This window comes from Harpia harpyja, chromosome 16, assembly GCF_026419915.1.
Source record: "Harpia harpyja isolate bHarHar1 chromosome 16, bHarHar1 primary haplotype, whole genome shotgun sequence".
Taxonomy (NCBI): Eukaryota; Metazoa; Chordata; class Aves; order Accipitriformes; family Accipitridae; genus Harpia; species Harpia harpyja.
Window position 1 is genome coordinate 13,265,816 of NC_068955.1, and position 23,177 is coordinate 13,288,992.

Genomic DNA, 23,177 nt, shown 5'->3' on the forward strand with positions numbered 1-23,177 from the left:
ATTAGAGGAAAATTAGCAAATAACCATGATATGAGGCAGGTCACGCCCAGCCCAAGCATGCGCTCATCCGTGTTGCTCTTCCTTGAGCCCCTTTGAGCTCTGTGGGCAGCGGTAAAACAAAACAAACCACTCCGAGATTTGCAGGAGTTTTACAAGTTTATTACCCAAGGACAAGAGTGGTGGCTGTCAGGGCTGAAGCACGGGATTTTGCCCTCTTCCCCCCTACATTTCTTACTTTTGAGGAAATTTCCCCTTCTCTCCAGGAACTTCTCCCTACTGCTTACTAGGAACCCCTGCACAGTTCTCCCAGACATGGCCCTTTGTTTTCTAAGAAATTTCCCCCTTCCTTCCTAAGAAATCCCCCTATTGCTTTTGAGGAAATGTCTCTGTCCCTTTGCAGGCTATTTCCCTCCCCTTGCTTCCTCCCTTGCTTCCTGGCAAATTTCCTTGTTACTTTCTAGAGTCCTCCATTGCTTTCTAGGAATCTTCTCTCTGCTTAGAGGACTTCTATTGCTTTCCAGGAAATTTCCCCATGACTGTTGCTCCCTGGGAAGTACAAAATTATTTCCCCAAGAAATCTCATTCTTCCTGTCCAGGAAATTTCCCTTTTGATTTCCAGCAATTCCTTCTTTGCTTTCTGAGCAGTTTCCCCTCTAGGAAATATCACTGTTACTTTCTTAAGAAATGTCACTTTTGCTTTTCAGCAAAAAAGCTTTTGGTTTTTTTTTTAATTTCCTCAAATATCAGCTTTTTGCTGGTATTTGAGGACATTTCCTCCTTGCTTTCTAGGAACTTTCCTCCTTTGGTTTCTAGGTTATCCTCCCTATGGCCTTCTAGGAAGTTCCCCCATTGCTTTCTACAGCTTTCCAGAATATTTCCCCCTAGTGCTCTCAAGGAAATTCCTACATTGTCTTGCAGTGAATGTCCCCTTCATTTTCCAGGATATTTTACTGTAGCTTTCTAGGATGGTTTCTCTTTGCTTTCCAGGAACTCCCCTACTGCTTTCCAGGAAATTTCCCTTTTGCTTTGTAAGAATTTTCCCCCAGGGCTTTAGGAAATTTCCTCTTTGCGTTCCAGGAAATTCCACCAGCCAAACCCGACCCACCTTCTGGAACCCGTGGCAGGGGCGTACAGCACCTCCACCAAAATGTATTTAAGGGCAGTAAGCACAACAAAACCCAAACAAACTGGAACCACAAGAGCCATAGTCAGGGCAGGAGCAAGGGACAGGACTGACACGTGGGACAAGGTATGACCAAAAAGAGCCTGGGGTCAGCAGAGGACCCTATGCCTGAGGGACCAGGTAGGACACATGAGGAGTTGACCCCACGCTGGCTGTTGTCCCGTGCCCTGGGGACAAGTGGCACCCCCAGGGAGGGAAGCAGAGGTGTGGGTCTCTGAGTGTATTTATTTACTTTTATTCCTCAATAGTGCAATCACTGCTTAGAGGTTTCTGTTAATCAGGGATTAAGTTGATGGGAATTCTCCCATTTTAAACTCTTATTTTTTTGGCCAGTGGCACCCTGCCTGCCTGGGGGGGCTCTTGCGGGGCCATAGTCACTATCTCCTGCCACCTCCCCAGGTCCTCCTGACTCAGGGACATGTCCAAGCAGCTAAAAATCAGCCCCATTCAGGTCACCAGCTCCAACATGGTGGAAGAAGAGCTGGAGATTCCAGGAGGAAGAGTCAGTTTTACAACAAAGTTTTTTGAAGCATCCAAAATGACAAGGAGACCTTTCCCTGAACCTCACCCCTTCACTGCACCAAATTTGCCTCCAAACGCAACCCCACAATACAAACCTGCACCCCACGCACCCCCCTGCAGCCGCCAGTCCCCCAGCTTCAGGGGGCAATCCTTGCAGGCAGAAGGGCAAGCAGAAATCCCACTACTTTTATCAGCAAGGTTTCTTTTGGGGACCCTCCTTGTAAATCACAAAGCAGCAACGAACAGGGCACCTTACAAAAAAAAAAAAAGAAAAAAAATCTCTCTTTTAATCCACCCAAGGGAAATCCAGAGCAAGAGCAGCATCACAGCACTACACAAAGCACAGACATCTATCACCATCTTTGCACAGATTCCTTCCCAGATACATGGATAAGTCATTAAGAAAAATAAAGAAAAATATTCACATGTGCAAAGTGACAGGTAACAACTCAGCCACAAAACAACTTTTTCGAAGAGAAAAAGGACGCATCAAGGAAGAAGACCCCCAACATACAGGTTTTGCAAAAACCTAACCCAAGAATGTTGAAACAGAGGTGGTTTTCTTTTAAACATTAAAAACAGGGATTTTTTTTTTTAATTAATTTAAATATACATTTGAAACACAAACACCAAGCAAGCATGTGGAGAATAAAGCGAAAAGAAGAAGGAATGAAAAGTTAATTCAACCAGTTTAATTTAAACACCAAAGTTGGATGAATTGCACCAAATGGAATAAATAATGGAGAAGATCACGCTGGGTCAGCAGATCTCACACTTAAGATCATTTAAACTAAAATTAATTACCCAGCCCAAGAGAGTACTGAATGAGGAAGTCCTCTGACAAGTGATGTTAGCTGGGGCAGTGTCCCTCTGAGAGCACAGGTTGTAGGTGTGGATTTGCCCTCTGCCACCCAACAACGATCACCACCCCAGAAGCAAGTGGGATGACGAGTTTTTGTGGTCCAGAGGACCTGACCCCATAATCATGTACACGCAAACACCTCCTTGCTCGGGGTGTGGGAACCCGCTACCTCTTCAACACTGGCTGGCTCCAAACACGCCCAAGTCAAACACCAAAACACAACCAGACCTTGTGTTTTCACCTTGCAAGGTGAGCACACAGGCGCGGCATTTCTAGCACGGCTCCCCAAGGTTGGGCACCGCAGAAGCGGAGCAGGCACCTCCTTTCGCGCACCTGGGGCCAGGCTGGAAAAATAAAATTAATCAGCTAATCTACACCTGCGGCCACTGCTTTATCACCCCAAGGGTGGGCAGGCTGAAGGAATGTAAGTGGTTTCTTGTTGTTTGGTTTTCCCTCCCCACAGCCCCTGCATTAAAAAAAACAAACAAACAAACAAACAAAAAAAAACCCTGAAAAAAAATAACTTGATCCCAAGTTCCTCTCCCTCCCCTGCCTGTAGCCAAACAGTGAAGCACCTTCAGACATTCATGTGATCCCACAGACACGTTCCCTACAGAGCAGACATCTCATCTCTGCACCTCACCCGGCTGTGCCTGTGACACCTAGTTAGGAGGGACATCCCTTTGCTTTAAAATAAAAACGATTACAAAATCAATAGTAGTGAACCCCTTTCCCTTCCTGTGACCTCCAAGAAGTCATCTAAGTCCAACTTGTTTTTGAGAAAGGGAAAAGGGAGGGGTGAAGGTTTCCAGGCCAAGAAACTTGCCAGATCCAGCATCCCACCCGCCGTGCCTCCAGCGGCGATGAGATGAGCCCCCTTTGCGCAGTGCCTGCTCTCGACCCGGGGCCAGCAGAGCCAAGGAGGGGCTGAGGGGACACAGCTGCCCCTCCAGCTCCTCCTCAGATAGCTGTCCCTCCAGCTTCTCCTCAGATAGCTGGCAACTCCAGGAAGAAAGAGGGGGACTGGGGTGGATGAGGCTTCAAGGTTATCTCCTTCCCATCCCTCTTCCTCCCCAAGGCTGGGAGGAGACTTCTGCGTCTGCAAGCCCAGCCTGTGCTTACCAGTGTCCTTAAGAATGACAATTTAAAAACCAAAAAAAAAAGGAAAGGGAAAAAAAAAAAAAAAGAAAAAAGATATGCATAATTGGGTATTGTCCGTGGAAGGAGCAGGAGGGGGCAGGTTCCAGACCGAGACAGAAAAGGGACTCTCCCCCTGCCTGTGTTTGCTCGTCTGGAAACCACATCCCCTCGGCGTCCCTGCGCGAACTCTTTGTGCTGTTGCTCTGACATCAGTCGACATGGATGATGAACACGGAGATGAATTCAGCGCTGCAGAGGGCGGGAGGGCACACACAGGCGTGCCGGGGCTACGCTCGGTGCTTGGGGAGCATGTCCAGCAGGAACTCCGCAATGCCGATGAAGTAGACGACTTGTGCGATGCCAAAGAGAGGAGCAATGACCAGGGCTCGGCAGTATGCCCCTTTCAGGAAGGCCATGGGCCCTTCCTTCTGCCAGATCTTCCTGGGGAGAAACAGGACAGACAGGTAAGTGTCCATTCCACCCCTCCACCACGCCAGGAGAGCCTCTGGCCAGGCCCTGGCTTTCAGCCTCCCTCCAGAGACTAAACCCAGGCAAGCGCTGTCACCTGGCACTGCCTCCATGGCAGATTGTCCACCATCCCCCATGTGCTCTGCGAATAGCCAGGCAGGAACATGCCCTATCCCTACGAATGGCCAGGAGCAGGAGCCTGGGTCTGCATGTAGAGCTAAGACAACTCCATGCTTGCATCAAGAGGTCCCCCCCTGTTCAAAAGTTGGGGCCGGCTCCACCCTCAGTATGGGACACAGCCAGATGGCAAGCGACTCTGGCTACAGCAGCAATACACAAGCAGAGCGCTTGTGTTTTGAGACTCCCTTCATGTTTTGAAGCAGCCAGACCACAGTTTAGCAAAGGGTCAGAGAAGAGTGCGACTGGGGACAGCCCACTCAGACAGTGTTCCTGCAGCCGCTGTTCAGAGTGGTCCCAGGAGGGATACGAGACTTAATGCTGTAGGATTTTCAGACAACAGGGCCTTGGGAGAGACAACCAGAGCATTGCCTCCCTTTGCAGAAATAAAATCTTAAGTGTTATGACTGTTGGGGTTTGGACAGAAGCATTTGAATATAAATGCTATATTTACCTTACTCAAAATAGGAAGAAGTTCCTTTTTATGTACCTATATATATGAACAGTATATAAATCTGGTCATATATCTGTATATCTATCCGTATAGATAGATAGACAAAAGCACAGGTTCAGCAGGAACCTGAAACAGAGAAGTTGCTGGTTGGGTCTAGAAGCTGCACTGACTGCCCGGCAGCGGGCAGCAGATGCCATACATCTGATGTGGTGGCCTGCTTCACAAGGAGTCTTACTTGGTGCAGTCCAGGATTCCTGAGTAGGTGTCCTCATTCACACCTCTCTGCAAGGACTGTAGCCGCGTTTTAATCACTGGAGAGAAAGAGAGAAAAGAGACAGTGGTGAGCACTAGGAATGCAGCATGCTCTTCAGCAGGCAAGAGCCACCCTGAGAGTAATGTCTTTCAAACACAGTCAAAATGAGATCACCAAGAGCACAGACCATTTTCATATATTTATCAGCAAGACTGTATGAGGTTCAACAAGGCCAAGTGCTGGGTCCTGCACTTCTGTCACAACAACCCCATGCAGCGCTACAGGCTTGGGGAAGAGTGGCTGGAAAGCTGCCCGGCAGAAAAAGACCTGGGGGTGCTGGTTGACAGCCAGCTGAATATGAGCCAGCAGTGTGCCCAGGTGGCCAAGAAGGCCAACGGCATCCTGGCTTGTATCAGAAATAGTGTGGCCAGCAGGACTAGGGAAGGGATCATCCCCCTGTACTGGGCACTGGTGAGGCTGCACCTTGAGTACTGTGTTCAGTTTTGGGCCCCTCACTACAGGAAAGACACTACAGAAAGAGGTGCTGGAGCGTGTCCAGAGAAGGGCAACAAAGCTGGAGAGGGGCCTGGAGCACAAGTCTTATGAGGAGCAGCTAAGGGAGCTGGGGCTGTTTAGTCTGGAGAAAAGGAGGCTGAGGGGAGACCTTATCACTCTCTACAACTACCTGAAGGGGGGTTGTAGTGAGGTGGGTGTTGGTCTCTTCTGTCAGGTGGCTGGAGATAGGATGAGAGGAAATGGCCTCAAGTTGTGCCAGGGGAGGTTTAGGTTGGGTATTAGGAAAAATTTCTTTACTGAAAGGGTTGTCAGACATTGGAACAGGCTGCCCAGGGAAGTGGTTGAGTCACCATCCCTAGAGGTATTCAAAAAGCACGTAGAGAAGGCACTTCAGGACATGGTTTAGTGGGCAGGGTTGACGGTTGGACTCGATCTTAAAGGTCTTTTCCAACCTAAACAATTCTATGATTCTATGAAAACAGGGAAAAACAAACCCATTCCTTTACAAACGGATAAAAGAAAAAACACAGCCACCCAAATGGCAACCCCCTCCCCTCACTGTGACCAAGGTTTCCAAGGCTGACTTAAGCTTTAAACGCTTCCAAATTCAGATATCTTTCTGCAAAGTGGGAACTGATTTTCAAATACTCAGCTCCTTCTGGAAGAAGTATCTAAAATATACGAAGCTGCTCTTACACTTCTTCACAACTTGGAGAGTCTGCAATGTTGGAGAGGAAGGAGTTGCTTTCTGGTGTTTTTTACAGCAGAGAAACTGAGGTGGTATTTAAGGCAGATGCTGTGGAGCAGGAGAAAAGGCCCCACACAAATCCGAGGCTCCCCCTGGCTGTCCATGACCATATGCACATAAATGGTCTGCACGCTATCACTCCACACAGAAACGTGCCTTTTCAGGAGCATGTTCGCAGCCATTCCTGCGAAGAATGACTGAAATGAATGACACCCTCTTCCTGACCTACCTAGCAAGTACTGCAAAACCTTCTGTAAGCTGTGGCCAAAGGTAGAGCTCAGCTGAAGCAAACATCATCCGAGCTGAGGCAGCTCAGACAGCAGAGCTCCCCTCCTACAGTACACCTCCCTGCATGCTCATGCTGCGAAGAGGCTGGCACGGTCGCCCTCCTCCTCACCCAGCTCACCTGTGGGCCTCTGACTCCTGTCACTTGGCACCAGGCCACCAGCACAAGCTACTCAGGACTCACCATCGCAAGGATTGACAGCCACCGCAGCTGTACTGCCAGCCACACATCCGGAGAGGAATGATACGTAGAACGGAGCCTTGACATTGGGGTCTTTCTGGCCCAGCTTGTTCAGGTTTGCAAACAGTGGGAAGTACACAATGGAGAATGGGACATCCCTGCGGTGGGGAGGGAGGAAGAGGAAGAAAGAAGAACAAGGATGAGCAAAGTCAGAGCAGGACACCAACAAACTAAGCATCAAACTAAGAAGGGCTGCGAGCATCACGTTGGCAGCACAGCCACAAGTGCAACACAGATATCCCAGCTCTGTGATCTGCAATGCAGACAGGAGCCAAAACTCAGCAGGGACAAAAATGACTGCACAAAGGACAACAGGCCCACAGGAGGCATGCAGCCCTGCAGAGTCAATGGCCTCCCCTTGATTTTCCAACACTCAAACCAAAGACCCCAGCACATGCAGAGGTGAATCGTTTTGTCCACTTTTGCTAATTACAAGAGGTTTCCACTCTGCCCCCCATCCCACTGGGCATTGCTTTAGCTCTGCCTTTGCTAAAGCTAGAGGAGAGTCACTCTGGGAAAGCCCAGGTAAAGAGTGTCAGAGTGAGCACCGGTCCTTGCATCCAACACGCTCCATGGGCCAGAACCCGTTTCACACTCTGGAGACTCAGGCTGACGGTTTTGCTTTGCTAGCTCACAAGGACTTCTCTACAGTGTTAAAATATGGACCATGGGGGAGACAAAAACCTTCCACAGAAAGCAGCAGAATTAAATCTTCCAGTAACAAAAAGGCAGCCTCCCTCACTCCCCTGAACTTCCCTTCTTTAATGCACAAAACCTGTGCATGAAAACCAAACCAAATCAAACCCACACCCCCTGAAGCCAACACCTCCTTTGCAGGCTTGTTCCCTGGATGGCTGGTGCTTTAGGTTCAAGACTGGGAACACCAGTGCCCTGCGCTCGAGCCCACGCCATCCTACCTTAGCAGTGTGGCTCCCAGGCCCTTGTAGAGTCCCGCAATGCCTTTGCTCCGCAGCAGCTCCCTTGTTATTTGTGTTGCTGTGGTGCGCCTTTCAACCGCTGGCTCAGCCGACCCCACCGCAGAGGAAGAGGACAGCTGGGCCTGTGCTGCCATCAGCTTCTTCTGTGCCGCTGGGGAGAAGCAGAGAGCGCACTGGTCTGCAAGATGCTCAACAGCAGTCTCTTTCTGCCCAGTGCCATGGGACAAGGAGGAAGAGCCAGACCTCCAGGTGCACCAAAACATGCAGACTAAGGCCAGCCAGGTGCCCTGCAAGCTTTTGCTCCCAGTCTGCCCATCTCCTTCAGCCTGAGACAACCCAGCTTGTCCCAGTCTTGGAGCTGGCTGCTGCCACACCACAACGCTGTCTGCTGCACTCTCCTACCGACTGGTTTTACCTAAGCAGGAGCAGCCTGTCATGCACAACCTCCGTGGTGCAGAGAAAAGGAGCTGCCGTGAGCAGGCAGATGACAGAACCTGCTTCCAGCTACATCCCTGAGCCCCAGCTAGGACAAACTAAAGATATTCACAAATGAGAGAGGTTCAACAGTTCTGTTCTTTGCTTCCTTCCCTTGAAAGCAATCACTAACCTGGGGAGTTCCTCAGCCACATTTATAAAAGCAACCTGGTTTCTCCCAACCTTTTCAAACTCATGCATTTCTGCTCTTTGGCCACAAGATGGAGAGCACATCAACCTGTTGGGAATCCTTAGGCTGCCACGGGCACACCACAGGTCTCTTGCCACACAGAGAACAGGCTGTTCACAGCAGCAAAAACCTCTTCCGAACCCTCAAATCATGGCTTAATTCCTTCAAACATTTTAAAATAATACGCACAAAGAGGATAAGGTCTGCATTTAAAACGGCGAAGAGAGGAAAGAAAAAGTAAATCTGTGATTATTCAGGAATGCCACATCAAAGGAGAGATTAAAGGACAAATTAGCCCGTTTTCCAGGAAAGACCACAAACATGGTATCTAATGGTGTCATGCAGGGCTCCTGAGGAACGAGGTCATACCCTGGGCTGACCTCTGGAACAGATTAAGGCGATAGCAAACAGTTCTTTCCCCACAGAGTCTCCATGCCAGACTCTGGTCCCCATTCTCACCAGAAATGCCCCACAGTGTTTCAGCCAAAAGGCTCGCACTCCCTCCTGCCTCTGCCTGCCAGCTCCTGCCCACAGCCCCAAAAGCCTGACCCCAAACCTCTTCCAAATCCAGCGTGCCAGGAGAAATTTTATTTACTGTTTCAGACAAGACAACTGCTGCTTTTGTCAGGAAGAAAAAAAGAGAGAGTAAGAGGGGAGACAAGTCATTTGGAAAGGACACATCCCCTTGGGAAGCTGTTGGGGAGGTGCTACAGGGGAGTAGAAGAGAGAGAATAATCAGAAAACAGAGAGATAGAGGAAGGACCACAGGAAAAGCACTGGAGCATGCTAATCCCTTCCTGGGTACCTAGTAACTAACAAGTTTTAATCGTTCACAAGCTGACCACCCTGTTATCTCTCCTGTCTCTCTCCATCCACCAGCAGCATTTGCTGTTTCACTTGCCAAGCCTATTGCTTCAAGCAAAAAAAAAAATCATCACCTTTTGTAATTGCAAGGGCCTCTGCAAAGCCAGGTGAGCAAAGGGTGGGGGTAAGTGACCTGGGAAGAGGAGGAGAAACTTCTGCTACAGCCTGAGATACCTCTGACTTGAGAGAGCAGGGGGAAGGAGAAGGGTTTTCTCTGCTCATTCCCTCCCCCTCTGCCTTGACAGCCCAGTCCCAGCTCTTTCCCCGCTGCCTGCTCAGTGCACAGGGAAGAGAAGCCCACGTACCAATTCGCCCTGCATCCTGCAGCTGGATTTTAAGCATCTCCATGGGAGTGGTGACAATCACCTGGCAGGTACCCGCGCCGCAGCCCGCCAGCATCTCCCGCAGCAGTGTCAGCTTTTTCCTGCCCGAAGAAAAGAGAGAAAGAGTCAGTCGGAGGATGTCGCCTGGAGTAACACTGGGGCAGTTGGGTGCAGGGGCTCAGGGCACACCTCTGACCCTGGGGGTTACAGGAGAGGCAGCCCCCAGGGACAGGGGAACCTGCTTGGCTTGACAGTTCAGCATAGCCCAGGCTCGGCATTTCTGCTGGCATCACCTGATCTGGAGGAAAATACCCATTTTGGGCCCAGAAACAGAATATTCAGAAAATGCCACAAGGCCGGCCAGAACAGACCCAGACGGGAACACACAACTCTCTCCATCCCCAGACAGATTGCTGCAGCTCTCTTCCAGCCCGGCATTGCCCCTGGTCGGGGCACAGCTTTCAGAAAGGGTATCGCTTCAGAGGGCAGCAGAGGACCTGAGCATTAAGGGGGATAAGCAGCTTTCCATCTGCCAGCCTAGTCCTTTAAACACCGTCAACATCCCCACAAACAAACAAACAGAGACCACAGGGCAAGGAGCAAGGGGGGAAAATATTCGAGTTGCTGCTTTGGAGTTCTCCCACAAAAGCAAAATAAACAAACAGTGAACATGAGAGTCAGGGAGGCAGTCCCCCTGTTCCCCCTGGTTAGGAGGGGAACCTTCTTCACCTCACCAGCCTCTCCAAACCTGAAAAAGTAGCCTTTGCACTACACTGGTCCTGCCTGAGGGACAAGGGATGGGATGGACCCGCAGCACTGCAGCTTTGTGCATCTTCTGCACGGAGAACAGGGATTATCAGTGATATGTTCTTGACTAACAAAATGCAGCATTTCACAGCTCCCTCCATCGGAAAGCCATGAAACAGCTTAGCTAAGACGAAAATCACGTACTCAGGATGCAAATGCTCAGAAAGCCTCAGTTTTCAGAAACTGATGAGTTTTTGCCCTGTAAAAAATCTCACCCCTTGGCACCAGAAAACACTGACTGGATTAAAAAAAAGAAGTGCCTCTGATCTGCTCTTATCTAGATGGGGAAAAAAAAAAAAAAAAAAAAAAGGCAATTATAAATCACACAGCCAGAGGGAAACAGCCTCCTCTTTTTTCTGTTTTAAATGCAAGTACTATTTTTACTCCCCCCAGCCCCACTCCTGCAGCAATACCTCATCTTAACCTACCCAAGGCGAGTCCCCACACTATGGCAAAAGCAGTCCCACAATGATAAGCCCTATTCCCTTGCAAAAACAAGCCACGCTCCCTTACTGGGGGTTTCATACGCAAGCACATACAGCACAGTTGTGGCACTGCAGGCCAGCAAAGAAGTTTCAATGCCAACCCTAAAGGAAAGGGAGGGGAGATGCGCCGTAATCCTGCTGGCCCACCATGTCAGCTGGGCCGTTTTCTCCACCCCTCATCTTCTCCAGGGAGGATATCAGAGCAGGGGATTAGAGGCACAGAGCCGCAACGGAGGTTACCAGCGACTAAATATAGAGCTCTCCTGTGAGGCTGAAGGGAGGAATGTTTCACGGTCTCCCCTTTCCAAATTCCCCCACAGATGAGAAGCTGCAAAGAACAGTCCCTCCCACGGAGTTACCCACACAGGCGCTGAAGTGTGTGCAGCAAGCTTTCCAGGAGGTACGCAGGTATCAGGGTGTGCAAATCCAGAGGTCCCCCCTGGCAGTGACACCTGGAGGCAGCCAGCTTGTGCCTCTTGGGCGGCCTGAAGCCTTGGGCACCAGTCTCTGTGCAGCTCAATACAGTCAGCAGCAAGGCTGTACAACCCCTAGTCCAGCCGTGGGAGGAAGCAAACCACCCAAAGGAGCTGGCTGCCAGTCCCTCTCTATGGCACAGCAGAGCACCTCACACTTTAGCAAGAGCCCTGGAGCATCCCTGGAGTACTTGTCTCCTGGCTTTCATCCAGGGCAACCGCTTTGACACCCAGTTCAAAAGATCAGGAAGATTTGCCCTACATGTTCGTTTGTGGACCATTATCCCAGGCAACAAAAGCCGGCCTGGCTTGACTGAACTCCATGGAGCTATGCCAGTGTGACCCAGTGAAGGATTTATGTGCATGGGTGTATTTTAGAGATGTCAAACAGGTACATCAAAAGCATCTAGAACAAGGGCTTTCAGCTTTTGGTTTGCATATCCTGGGAACTGGGGGCAGTCCAAGAAAAAAATAGCCTAAGATAGGCAAATCTTTTGTCAGGAGGTTTAAAATTTGCCATACAGGGGTCAAACTCCCTTTGCAAAACCTCACAGGTCTGCATGTAAAAGGAGTTTGAAAACGGTTCATCTCTAGACGACAAAGGAGTTTAAATATTCAAGGCACCACAGGCATTATCCTCCGTGGTTTAAAAATTGGCACACCTCAACTAACTTCAAAAGCTGCAACACCAGCAAGGATCTGGTCCTACAAACACAGAAACCATCTTTTATCACAGCAAGAGGGTGTTAAATATAACATATACACAATAGCCCCAAATTCTGCACTGGCAGAAATCAGTCATTCCACTTTAACTGACATGCAGTTAATTAGTGACAAATCAACAATGTCAAATGGGAAGGGGAGAAGACTCATGCTCCATCTAAATTAGAGTTTCAAACTAGAACTGAAAAATAAGAAATTCATAAAGCAGGAATGAGAAGTTTATGGAGGGCTTTTCAAGAGCAACACGCCAGTCCAAAGTTAGGATCTCTGAAAGCATTGGTATATCGATGTCACATGGAAGCAGAGTAAGATTTTTTTCAAGGTTCTGAAAAATCTTGACCATGTAGGAGTTGACTGTGCTTGGGCAGGGACCAAAACCAGCCATTCTGGCATAAGGATGACCAGATTTCCAAAGACAGGGAATCTTTGACCTAAGGAAGCATCCATACAAAGCTATATGCTTCTGTTTGCTACCCAAGAGGCTACTGTCCCCAGCTTGGACATCACCTTCCTCACTCATAAAATAACCTCTGCCTCTGTTCTGACAACCCAACGGATTGTCAAAAGCTCCCCGAGAGTTTCAAACCGGAGAAAGTCAGCTGCTTTCAAACAATTTAAATAGTGGGTCTTTGATATGGATTAGAGGACCAACACACAGGAGTTGTCCTTCAAAGGGAGGGCAACCTGTCTGTCACAGCCATGCAGGGACATGCACGCAAACCGCCAGTCAGTCTCTTTAACCCCAACCCCTGATCTTCCAAGAGGGAACAACACGCTATTGCAACCACACTTCAGAAAAGCTGGAGCTATGATGCTGGGAAATGTAAAAGCAAGAAAGTTCATATCACAAGCTCCCTCTCACTTCTGGTGCCAGCTCAGAAATGCCTCAGACAAGCAAAACAAAGCACTGATGTGGGACAGATCCACCTCAAAGGAACGCCACCAGAATAAATGTTGCTCTGGCAGACGTTACTCTGTAGGTTGTATGGTACAATCTACCTCTGGCTGCAGGAGCTCTGTTGCATGTTTGGACTAAGTCAAGAGGAAGGTGACTCTGCCTGCACCCATTATATCAGGTTTGCCCTGGCAGGAGATCCCAAGTGTTTTGTTCCAATACGAACGTCTGTGGAAGTGAACAATGGACAGGGCAACGCGTCTGGGCATGTTGAACACAGACACAACCCATGTTTTGTCCTAAGACATGCGCCTGGAATGGAGACAAAGGCAATACTCCTTTCATGGGTGTATTCTGTGATTAAACAGCCCATCTCTAGCTCCCTCTAGATTAACAGTTGAAAGTGCATTTACTTGCTGGCTGACCTTTGATGTCTACAACCTCAACCCACTGTAATTCCCTGAGCCTCTGTGTGCTAAATAAAAGAGGCCCCCCCCCCCCCCCCCCCCCCCCAGCTATCCCTGAACAGGCACAGTGAGATTATCAGCTCTTAACTGGCTCTTTCTCTAGGGGAAGGGCTGGACTCCCCCACCTACAAGTGTCGGTGGGTTGGATGAGGCTTATCTGCATTAAAGAAGTGCTTAGACATCCAGTGGATAACTACAGGAAAGGCTGCCTTGGCCCACAAGGGTTCCAGCCCAGAGAAAGACCAAAGCGCAGTGTGTACAAGGTGACACAGCAGCTCAGCACCAGGACTAGCAGCATCCCTCCTTCCTAAATCAAAAGCCTCACTTTACAGCCTGTCTATGAGCATTTTGCAGCTGAAGGATCAACCAGGCTATGCAATGGCTACTTAACCAGATGCCACAGAAAAGATGGTCCGAGTATTTTAGGACAGCCTGAAAGAGAAGCAGATGAAGGAAGGAGCCCTGGGGAGACGTATCAGCTGGGAAGGCAATGGAGAGCAAGCTCCAGTCTCCCCAGCTGCATGGGAGAGAAGGAAAAGTGACTTGCTTGTCTCAGGATTACAGTTGGCTATTTCTTTTCTCTGAGCAAAGCTACAAGGCAGGGGAAAGCAGAAAGGAAGAAAACTTGCTGGCATCAGCAAAGACACAACTAATGCAATCGTGCTGGTCTTCCTAGGATTCCGAGCTGCTAAGTCAGCAGATTGCCAGCCTCTGCTCCAGAACAGCAAACAAAACGAAGGTCAAGATTAAAGAGGACAGAAGACATAAGGGAATAACACACCTTGGAGAAGAGCAGCAGGAAACTCATCTAGGGGCACTGGCAAGTTTTTATGAGCAAGAAATCACTTTTATAAAGAAGCCATGAGACACTTTTTACTGCAGCCAGGCAGACTATTTAACTAAGAACTGAAAAATGAACAACAAAACCTGGCAAACACATGCCAAACACAACAGCTGTCTGGCACTCAACACTCTGGAGATAAACATGAAACCTTGGACACTTTAAAGGGACTGGTTTTTAATGAAGTGTTTAACACCCAAATTCACAGAGGACATAAAAAGTAGGCAATACTTACATGTATCAAAGAGGCCTCATTCACTGAGCACCCAAAAATCAACAATGTACTTTAAATGCATGCTGGTGTACTACCAAGTTAAATTGCTTTCTTAGCTTCATACCCAAGTGCTTCACTTAGCCCTAGTGACTCCTCCCTCACATCCTCTGCTCTGGACAATGAAGCTATTTTAACGGAAGCTGTGAGATTATGGGTCTCTCAACACATCCAGCTTCAGAAATCCAGAGGAAAAAAAAAAAAATCCCATCTGTTTCCAGCAGCCTGAAGGTTGGAAGTTTCCCTTCTCTCTTGTGTCCTCCCTTCCCCCAGCCATGTGGTCCAGCCAGCACAGAGTGTCACAGGAACAAGGACCTGCCTGAAGACTCTTCCGTAGGTCACCTCTTCTACTTCCCCTGGGAACTGCAGAGACCCTCAGGCCAAAACCATCACAGGACAATATTTGACCCTTATTGCCTTTCTCAGCAAGGTCATGGGGTGCCCTTGAGGTTTTCCAGTACCTTGGTTTTCTTCCTTTCCTTCACGGCATAGCAAGGGGATTTCCAGCACTCACACAACTCACGCAGGCCTCCCTTATTCCTAAATGACCAGGACAGCCTGGGAGGACCACCAAAGTTTTGTTCCCTCATGAAACAAGAAGCTGTAGCAGTAGGCTGTCATAACCGTCTCAACAGCAAAATAGAAACAGGCAAAGAAGCAAAAATCAAGCCCTGCTAGCCTGTGAGCACACATCCTTCCTGCACCAAAAGGAGGGGAAAAGCATTGTACGGGCAGGAGTGCCCCGCTGAGCTAGCCCCAGGGTGGAGAGGGCTGCAGGAAAAGACATCTCCAGCCTCAGGGAGATGGGTGCACCAACAAGGGCACAAGGTGCCACGTGAGGTCTTGCTGCCCCAGTACTCCACCTCCAGCAGCATCCAAGAGTATGGCCAGGGAAAAGGGAGTCTAGCACAAACCTGCAGTGATACATCCTTGAAATACTCTTCCAGCAATTTGCAGCCAGGAGCTTCCTACGCCACAGGTGGTGTTTTCAGTCTGGCCTTTCAAAAACAAGCTTTATGCCACCTTTTTTCCTAGCAGTTTAAAAGCAAGTTCATTTCAACAGTAAGTTTTTTCAAAGGATTAAAAAAATATATATATTAATGCACACTAAAAGTTGTTGTGTAACTTGAAGCTATTTTGGGTCATGCTGGGTTTGCCACACTCTCTCTGGTCCACACACGCTTCTTCCACTTGCACATGGAAGACACACTTAGCATATTTTAATCAGCAACTACTGACAGAACATGCACATTTTATCAGACAAGGATCTCCAATTCATGCAACACATTTCAAGCAAGACAAGTGCTAGAAGCTTAGCAACAAAGGCATTCAATGTCAAACAGGTCTAGAAGACTTTTGCAGCTCTGAGTCAGAAAAGCACAAGAGCATCCTTTGGGATGCTGGCCTAAGAGCACACTGTACTATGAATGTATAGCAGACAGTCTGGCTTGTACAAAAAGGATGTTGGTGGAGCTGAACCAAGATCTTGGTGGCTCACCATGAAAAAACAGGCCCCAGCCTTACACTGAGCCTAACTCCCTCAGCTGTGCTTTAGACCATATAACACCTTGACTGTTGCAATTACATATCTAGAAATGAAATCACATCGATATGCCAGGCAGCTTGAATTTTCACCTTTCTAATCCCGGGCTATTTTGTTGTTCATACCTAGGCTTTGACTGGAGTTGTGAATAGGTGGCCCAGCCTTGCTATGTGCTAGTAGGTATTGTACCCTGTTTTGCCCTGGGTAGGTGTCCTAGTTTCAGCTGGGATAGAGTTAACTGTCTTCCTAGTGGCTGGTACGGTGCTATGTTTTGAGTTCAGTATGTGAAGAATGTCGATAACACTGATGTTTTCAGTTGTTGCTAAGTAGTGTTTAGACTAATGTCAAGGATTAGTTTCTTCTATTATTAGTTTCTTCTTTTCTGTTCTATTAAACCGTTCTTATCTCAACCCGCAGGTTTTGCTTCTTTTTCCCGATTTTATCCCCCATCCCACTGAGGGGGCGGGGAGTGAGTGAGCAGCTGCGTGGTGCTTAGCTGCTGGCTGGGGTTAAACCGACAGTAGGAGAGGTATTTGGATTCCAGCACTGCTAATCCTGCCCTGTCTTACAAAGACAACTGGGGAGGAGGGGACAGAAGCATCTTAAGGGAGAAACCTGGAGACTGCCAACAGCTCAGCAAGAGGGAGCAAGAGCAAGGCAAACCCTTGGGGGACACACAGCTTCATGATTCACTGAAATGACTCCTTGACATCACTCCTATTTGCCACATGTGCTACACATGGGAAAAGATCCTGTGACCTACCAAAGGCAAGGTAACATGCAACCACTGCAGCATAGCCAGGCACAACGCCCCTGGCAGGTTACATACTCCACCCCCAGGCCTGGGATTTCCCTAGCATGGAGGACAAGGATCCCATGATAAGCAGCTGCCCTGCAGTTTCTAAGGGCACTTATCCTCACTGGTAATGTCATGGCCTTTTCCATCACCCCCTGCTCCCCAAGCAAGGTCACAGCATGCACCAGACCTTCCAGCTAGATCCCAGGTTCATAGCCTATACCACCCACAGCCAGCCTGCAAGGCCTTTTCTTTCCCATCGCATCTTGGAGTGACGTTTCTAGTTAGAAACACCTTAAACCATCTATCACAGCAGTATCAAGGCTCTGCCTCTCTGTCCAGCTCACGCTGGCTACCATCACGAGCAGAGCTGACCAGATTTCATTCATCCAAGCCATGGTGGTTGAATGAGATGAGTGACCCCGACTCCATGTGCTGCCTAGCTCTTGTCGCCTAACTGTGGCCCAAGCTTTCTTTTCTCTAAAGGAGTTAAGAATGTTTCATGTCGAGACACAAAGGCTCCCCACTACCTGAGTGGCATCACACTTCTCCTCCAGGTCACTGTAGTGCCAGTCCCATCAGCACATATGTTTTAGGATAACATGGTGTCTTACTCTTGGCAAAACTCTCTAGCTCCTTTATTCTGAATCAAGCACAGCACATCATCTACGTCATGTGTGGATCAGCCAGGAACCCACAAGTCAAACTAGAAGAGGTCTCAGTAAAAACCTCAGCTGCTTGTGAAAACGGCTGCATCCCACTTACCCAAACACCTGCTCAAAGCCTGCCTCAGCACTGAGAGGCAGACACACATATTTGTCCCATGAGGAAGTCTTTACCTCTCATGGTGCAGGACATGGTACTGACAGACATGTCATGTTTTAATGGCTGAAACATCACAGCAGTGATTGCTCTCAGAGAACACCAAATATGTTGCAGTGCTGGTCTGACTTCTTCCATGGGCCACTCTCTCACTGGTGGTACAAGGTATGGCAGCTTGGCACCCTTTTGTCTTCCCTGTACAATCTGCTAAGACCTCGCTTTGTAGGTGCTGGCAAAGAGCTAGCTGTGCTCCTGTCTACTGCAGTAAGCCAGGGCCCACCGTGTCATCTGCTGCAGGGATCAGACCCACCGCTTGGTAGAAGTGAGGAGCAATGAGGACATCATTACCTCCCACTGTCTGAGCAGAGCACAGAAGAGACATTATTTGAAGAGACAGAAAATCACAAACAGCTGCTAGCCGATGAGTCACACAGACGTATGTTAGCTGCTACTTCAAAAGACTCCAGAACAAAAAAAATTAGGTACATGAAAACACTAGATCCTCAACCTGTGTCAGTCCACAATCTCCACGGAAGTTGTTAAGCCACTGATCTGCAGCAGCCAAGACTGACGTGGTACATTATAGGAAGTCATTAAACCAAGTAATTGTGGCAGAGCTTTGCATCTTCAGTAAGGCTCCACCCCATCAGTGCTGATGGGAAGAATCAGGATCATATCCCAAGCAGGGTGTTTTCTAACTACTGTCACTGAGGACTGAAGACAGTGCCCTTCACTGGCTGTCTCTGGAGAAAGGTCTCAGTCTGAAGGGAGACACAAGTGTTCTCCAAATTGCAAAGGAAATATCTTGGTGAAAACAGCATTAAATATTCAGGGTCCAGCCTGTCTCAGCTGCTTAGCTAGCATCTTTTACTCACATTTAATTCACATGAACCAACCCCCACTTGCAAGCTGAACAGGTAATTTTATTCCTTCAGCATTTATTTGAAGGTCAGCTGCTGGGCAACACTGCAAGTGCCCTTTATCAATTCAGATTCACCACCTCTCTAAAACTATTTTCGAGCTACACAAGGACAAGAGGGATGCTAAGTTTGGGGTCTACAGAACTTGACTTGCCATCTGTTCAAGCCAGAAAGAGCATAACAGCATCCAATAGGATGCTGAGGACAAGGGTCCTCCCAGCAGCTGTTTGAGCAGTGATCAGTGCCATTGGGTTCCTCTCAAATATTTTGCCTATAAATTCTGGATCTGCTAACCTTGGATTAGATCTGGGACTATTTTTAGAAGCTTGAACAAAAAGCAGTCATCCAGTGGAGTGCTTTTCACTTCCCATTTTAGACATTACATCCTTAGCCCAAACGTAATCACCCGCTGAGCTGTTCAAGGTCAACTCCCATTTCAGTCATCACATCGCCCCATTCCACCTTTGTCCTGACGTCTCGCCAGTCTTGTCCCAAGAGCTGGTGTTGTTTAAGTTGAATGCGAAATGTCTGCACCTCTTACTCACCCATCTTTGGAGAGGTGATGCCGGAAGAAGTCATTGGCTGCCAGTTTTATAGCCTTTTCTGGGGTCACTAGAGTCAGGTTCACTGCAGCCCCTGAGCAAGGAAAAGAGGAAAAGGCCATTGGAGAATGAGAATAAAGGAACCGTTAACTGGATCTTTCAGGAATGCATTGTAACTCCTGCTCAAAACCAAGGACTGATGAAGGAGAGCTCTCAATGCATCAAAGGGGTTTAGAAACGTGAAACACCACTGGAAATTAATAGGATTTCTGCCTCCCAACACCTTAGGCTTTTGAAAACATCCCCTGAAGTGTTTCTACTCCATTTGCAATATGTTTTTTGTAATTTCTTTAGCTTTACTACCACTTCCCACCATGCATACATGCATCCTCTTCTCTCATCCAAGGATGCATTCCTACAAATCCAGAAGGATGCAGATCAGACCTTCAACAAAGGAGTATGAGTTGGATTAATAACCAGTCCCAACTCCTTTGCAAATACTTTGTGACGCTGAGAAGCAAAAGCCCCCTGCCCCACCTTGCTAGTGTCCCTGCCCCACCATCACCAAAAGCAGAGCAGCTCGCTTACCAGGCAGCCCAGAAAAGGCAGAGCCATGGAAAGACCTGGAGGTTGGTTGAAAGCTCATCTGCACAGAAGTCCGCCAGCTCTAGAGCAACCCTTGGAGTTAAGTGGCTTCCCTTGTCTATCACCACTGGGTGTCACCCTCAGAACAGCCACCGTTGAAGTGGCTTTTTGTCCACCACAAGCTGCAGCATGCAGAAATTCCCCTCCAAGCACCGTGGTAAGGCTTGCTGGGGGACCTGGGGTGTAAACAAGCATTGGCTCCCCAGCACCCGCTGGAGTGGCCTTTTGTCAGGAGCAACAAACAGCAAATCCCTGTATTGTGCCTGTACAATGAAAGGTCTGCGTGGCCTGGCCGGCTGCTGCAGGCCATGGACACCAGCATTAGTGCAACACAGTGGCTGGGAGGCAGCTTTCAAGCTGCCCTGGGGGAAATGGGGTGAGGGGAGGGCCAGTTTCTTCTGAGCGTACTGGGTTTTGCACCATCAGATTAATGCTCCAGAATATTCTCCTCCCTTTAAATCTTATGGCTCAAGAAGTCCTCCAGTGGATGACCGCAAGCTCTCCCTGCCTGCACTGAAGCATACTGAGCTCCAAGCCCTCTGGAAGAGCTTCGCTTGAGACTTGTTAATGGCCTATAAATACCTTTGCAAGGACAAACACAAATACTAGGGTATACCTTTTGCATTTATGCTTGCTGTAGAGATTTAAACAACTTGTCCCAAAGCTCTGTTTTCCAAAGTGAAGCAGACAGAGAAGCCTGTGCTCCCACTAGGCTCCGAAGACCTGGCAGGGTTCATTTTCAGGAGGTTTGAACACAAGTTGACAGGAGCTATTAGGGCTCAACACACCTAAAGAAAGGCAACTCAATCCTCTGTTCCTCAGGATGGACTCCCCTCCCTCCCCAAACTATTAAAGAACTCCTAAATTAGACATGGAAAGACATAGGTTTAGGGGGACTTCCCTCAGATTAGGAAGCAAAGTTGCATCCAGGACTTCTGGGACCAGTACAACTGGGACCAGGACATGGGAATCCTTAGCTCCACATCCTCTGCTCAGAGGACACATTTCCATCACGCAGGAAATCGCAGCAAGAAAACAGACAGCCTTTGCTGGGCAGGGCTGGGCAGCCCAACGCATTTTCCCCCCTTCCAACTGCCATGTTCAGATTTTGCAGAAAATAGAGTAACACTGCCTTGTAGCAAGCTAAGCCAATGCATTCGTTCCACACTGGCCATGACATCCAACAAATGCCATCGTCTTCTACAGAAGCCAAATTAACTAGCCTGGGAGCAGGGCAGCCTTCTCACACTCCTGGGTTTTTGCAAACTTTTAAGTGTACCAGTGATTGCACTGCTTCAGTGTGATGTGCTTCCTACACATCATGTCCCCCTGCCATGGCTCTTGCACATGATGAAAAGCCACACAGACATGATCCTCACACTCTACCTCCACCTTTTAATGTCAATCATATCAGGATCTACAGAGCAAATCCACACAGCCTGATTTTTAAGTGGAAGTGGTTACCCAGGAAGTGTTTCCTCAAATGCCAAGTTGAAGACAACTTCAACCCCTCTCCTAATGGCTAGAAAGTAAAACACCTGTACATCACTGACATGCAGCATGAATAACCATTTCCTTGGAAAAACAAGGAGAGAAAGAAAAAAGAATAAACCGCTACTCTAACACCAGTGCAAAGGGTTCATTGAAAGAAAGAAAACAAACTCCAAACCATCAAGCAAGAAATGTAAGCAAGAAGTATGCTACTACATGCTGACCTCCTCCAGGAGCCAAGAGGCTTTCACAGCAATTTCTCCTTCAATTGCAAATAAAGCAGAAGGTAAAAACACACAATATACAGAGAAAAGCTAATGAACCTGCGTTTTCTCCTACATCTTTGGTATTTTCAGTAAAGCTGCTTAGCAGAGAATGGATAATCCCTGTCCTCAATAATCCCTAACAGCTTCAATTCACTGGAGGAGGAGAAATTAGATACTTCAGCTGCTGGCTGTATGCTTTCCACGTCGTTTTCTACCTTTTTATAAAATCTCATAGCTCTTCAATTCTAGCTATGCCAATGAGTCTATTTCCCTAATTAAAGTTAACCTTGGCCTATAGGCAATGCTACGTATACCAGAAGCAATGACAGACAAACAGAATGCAAAAATAAATTGCAATCATTAAAAAATATAAAGTATTTTGAAAAGAAGTACAGAAGCACTACAAAGAACAAATCAAGTAGAGGCAAAAGCAGTTGCTTGCCAACTGAACTCATAACTGCCGTCTTCTCACCGAGCCTTGGGTTTTGTTATCAAAATACATTTCTCATAGAAGCCCTTATATACCACCAGCAACCTACATAACAGGGGGATTGAGTCATCCCCAGTGCGGCACTGGTGCACGTGGGAGGTATCATTAGCAGAGGCCAGGGAAGGCTGCCACACTACTGTAGCTGAACTGCAGCTATTCTCCAAACCTCATCAACAGCAAAGGGCATTCCTGCAGCCTGATTTCCTCAGGCTTTCCTTTGGCTCCTGCCAGCTAGGCTAAGCAGCTGGTCTGCAAACAACAGCGGGACTTTCCAGGACATGTGCTGGGATCTATAGGTGGCTTCTGGATGGACTGTAGCAGGGAGCAGAGAGAGCACCTCTCCAAAGTCCCCTTCCACTGGTGTCCACATGGTCCAGGAGCCCACAGGCACCATGGATTCATTCATGTCTGAAGGCAGTACATGGTCATACCTTGAGCACAGACAGGGCTAGACAGCACCACCCAGCTTTGAGGCACTGCTGCTACCTAGACATTACAGAAAAAACATGAGAAAAAAAACTCCTCTTCTTCCTCCCCCAAACAAATCCAAGAATCCCTGTAATTTTTTGGGAAGAACTTGAGAGAAATGTTGGGATTGCCTTATATATCACACAATTCACTATGGGCTACTCACACAGAACAAGGACTGTCTGCCCACACACACCACTTAAGAGAGAATTTGCAGAAAAGCATCCTACAAGCTCGAGCCTCTCTCCTGTCTGCACTGAGGAGCTTTGATTCACACGCAAAGGAGACATGAAGTCACAGAGTGGGAATGGCTGCACCCAAGCAGACCCTTTCTGTCCTCCGACTGAGGCCAAGTGCCCTGCAGGGACAACTGACACGCTTGTGACTCCTCCATGGGGCACAGCAGCTGCCACTAGCACGTTAACATATAATCCTCCCGATTTCATCTTAAAGGCTGAAAATAAGAGCTTGTGAGTCATATAGCAACTTCTGCTGGGGAACTGGGACAGATGGAGGGAGCAGGAACCAATCCCACCATCTGATTTCCATCTTCCTGTCTGCAAGGCTGAGCCGTCTCTTTACCTTCTTCCCACA

At 48.3% G+C, this 23,177-nt stretch overlaps 1 protein-coding gene across 4 annotated transcripts in view; it reads right to left on the reverse strand.

Moving 5' to 3' along the window:
* Positions 1-3,539: 3,539 nt before the first annotated feature.
* SLC25A22 (solute carrier family 25 member 22) overlaps positions 3,540-23,177 on the reverse strand; it is a 52,384-nt gene continuing 32,746 nt past the window's right edge. For all 4 annotated transcript variants that reach the window (XM_052811002.1, XM_052810999.1, XM_052811000.1 and 1 more), the window contains 6 exons: positions 19,227-19,317; positions 9,621-9,739; positions 7,767-7,938; positions 6,793-6,947; positions 5,042-5,117; positions 3,540-4,148 (listed from right to left, as the gene is read on the reverse strand). In XM_052811002.1, coding sequence (XP_052666962.1) covers positions 3,995-4,148; positions 5,042-5,117; positions 6,793-6,947; positions 7,767-7,938; positions 9,621-9,739; positions 19,227-19,317 — 767 coding nt within the window. In that variant the 3' untranslated portion in view covers positions 3,540-3,994. The remainder of the gene's footprint in view (positions 4,149-5,041; positions 5,118-6,792; positions 6,948-7,766; positions 7,939-9,620; positions 9,740-19,226; positions 19,318-23,177) is intronic.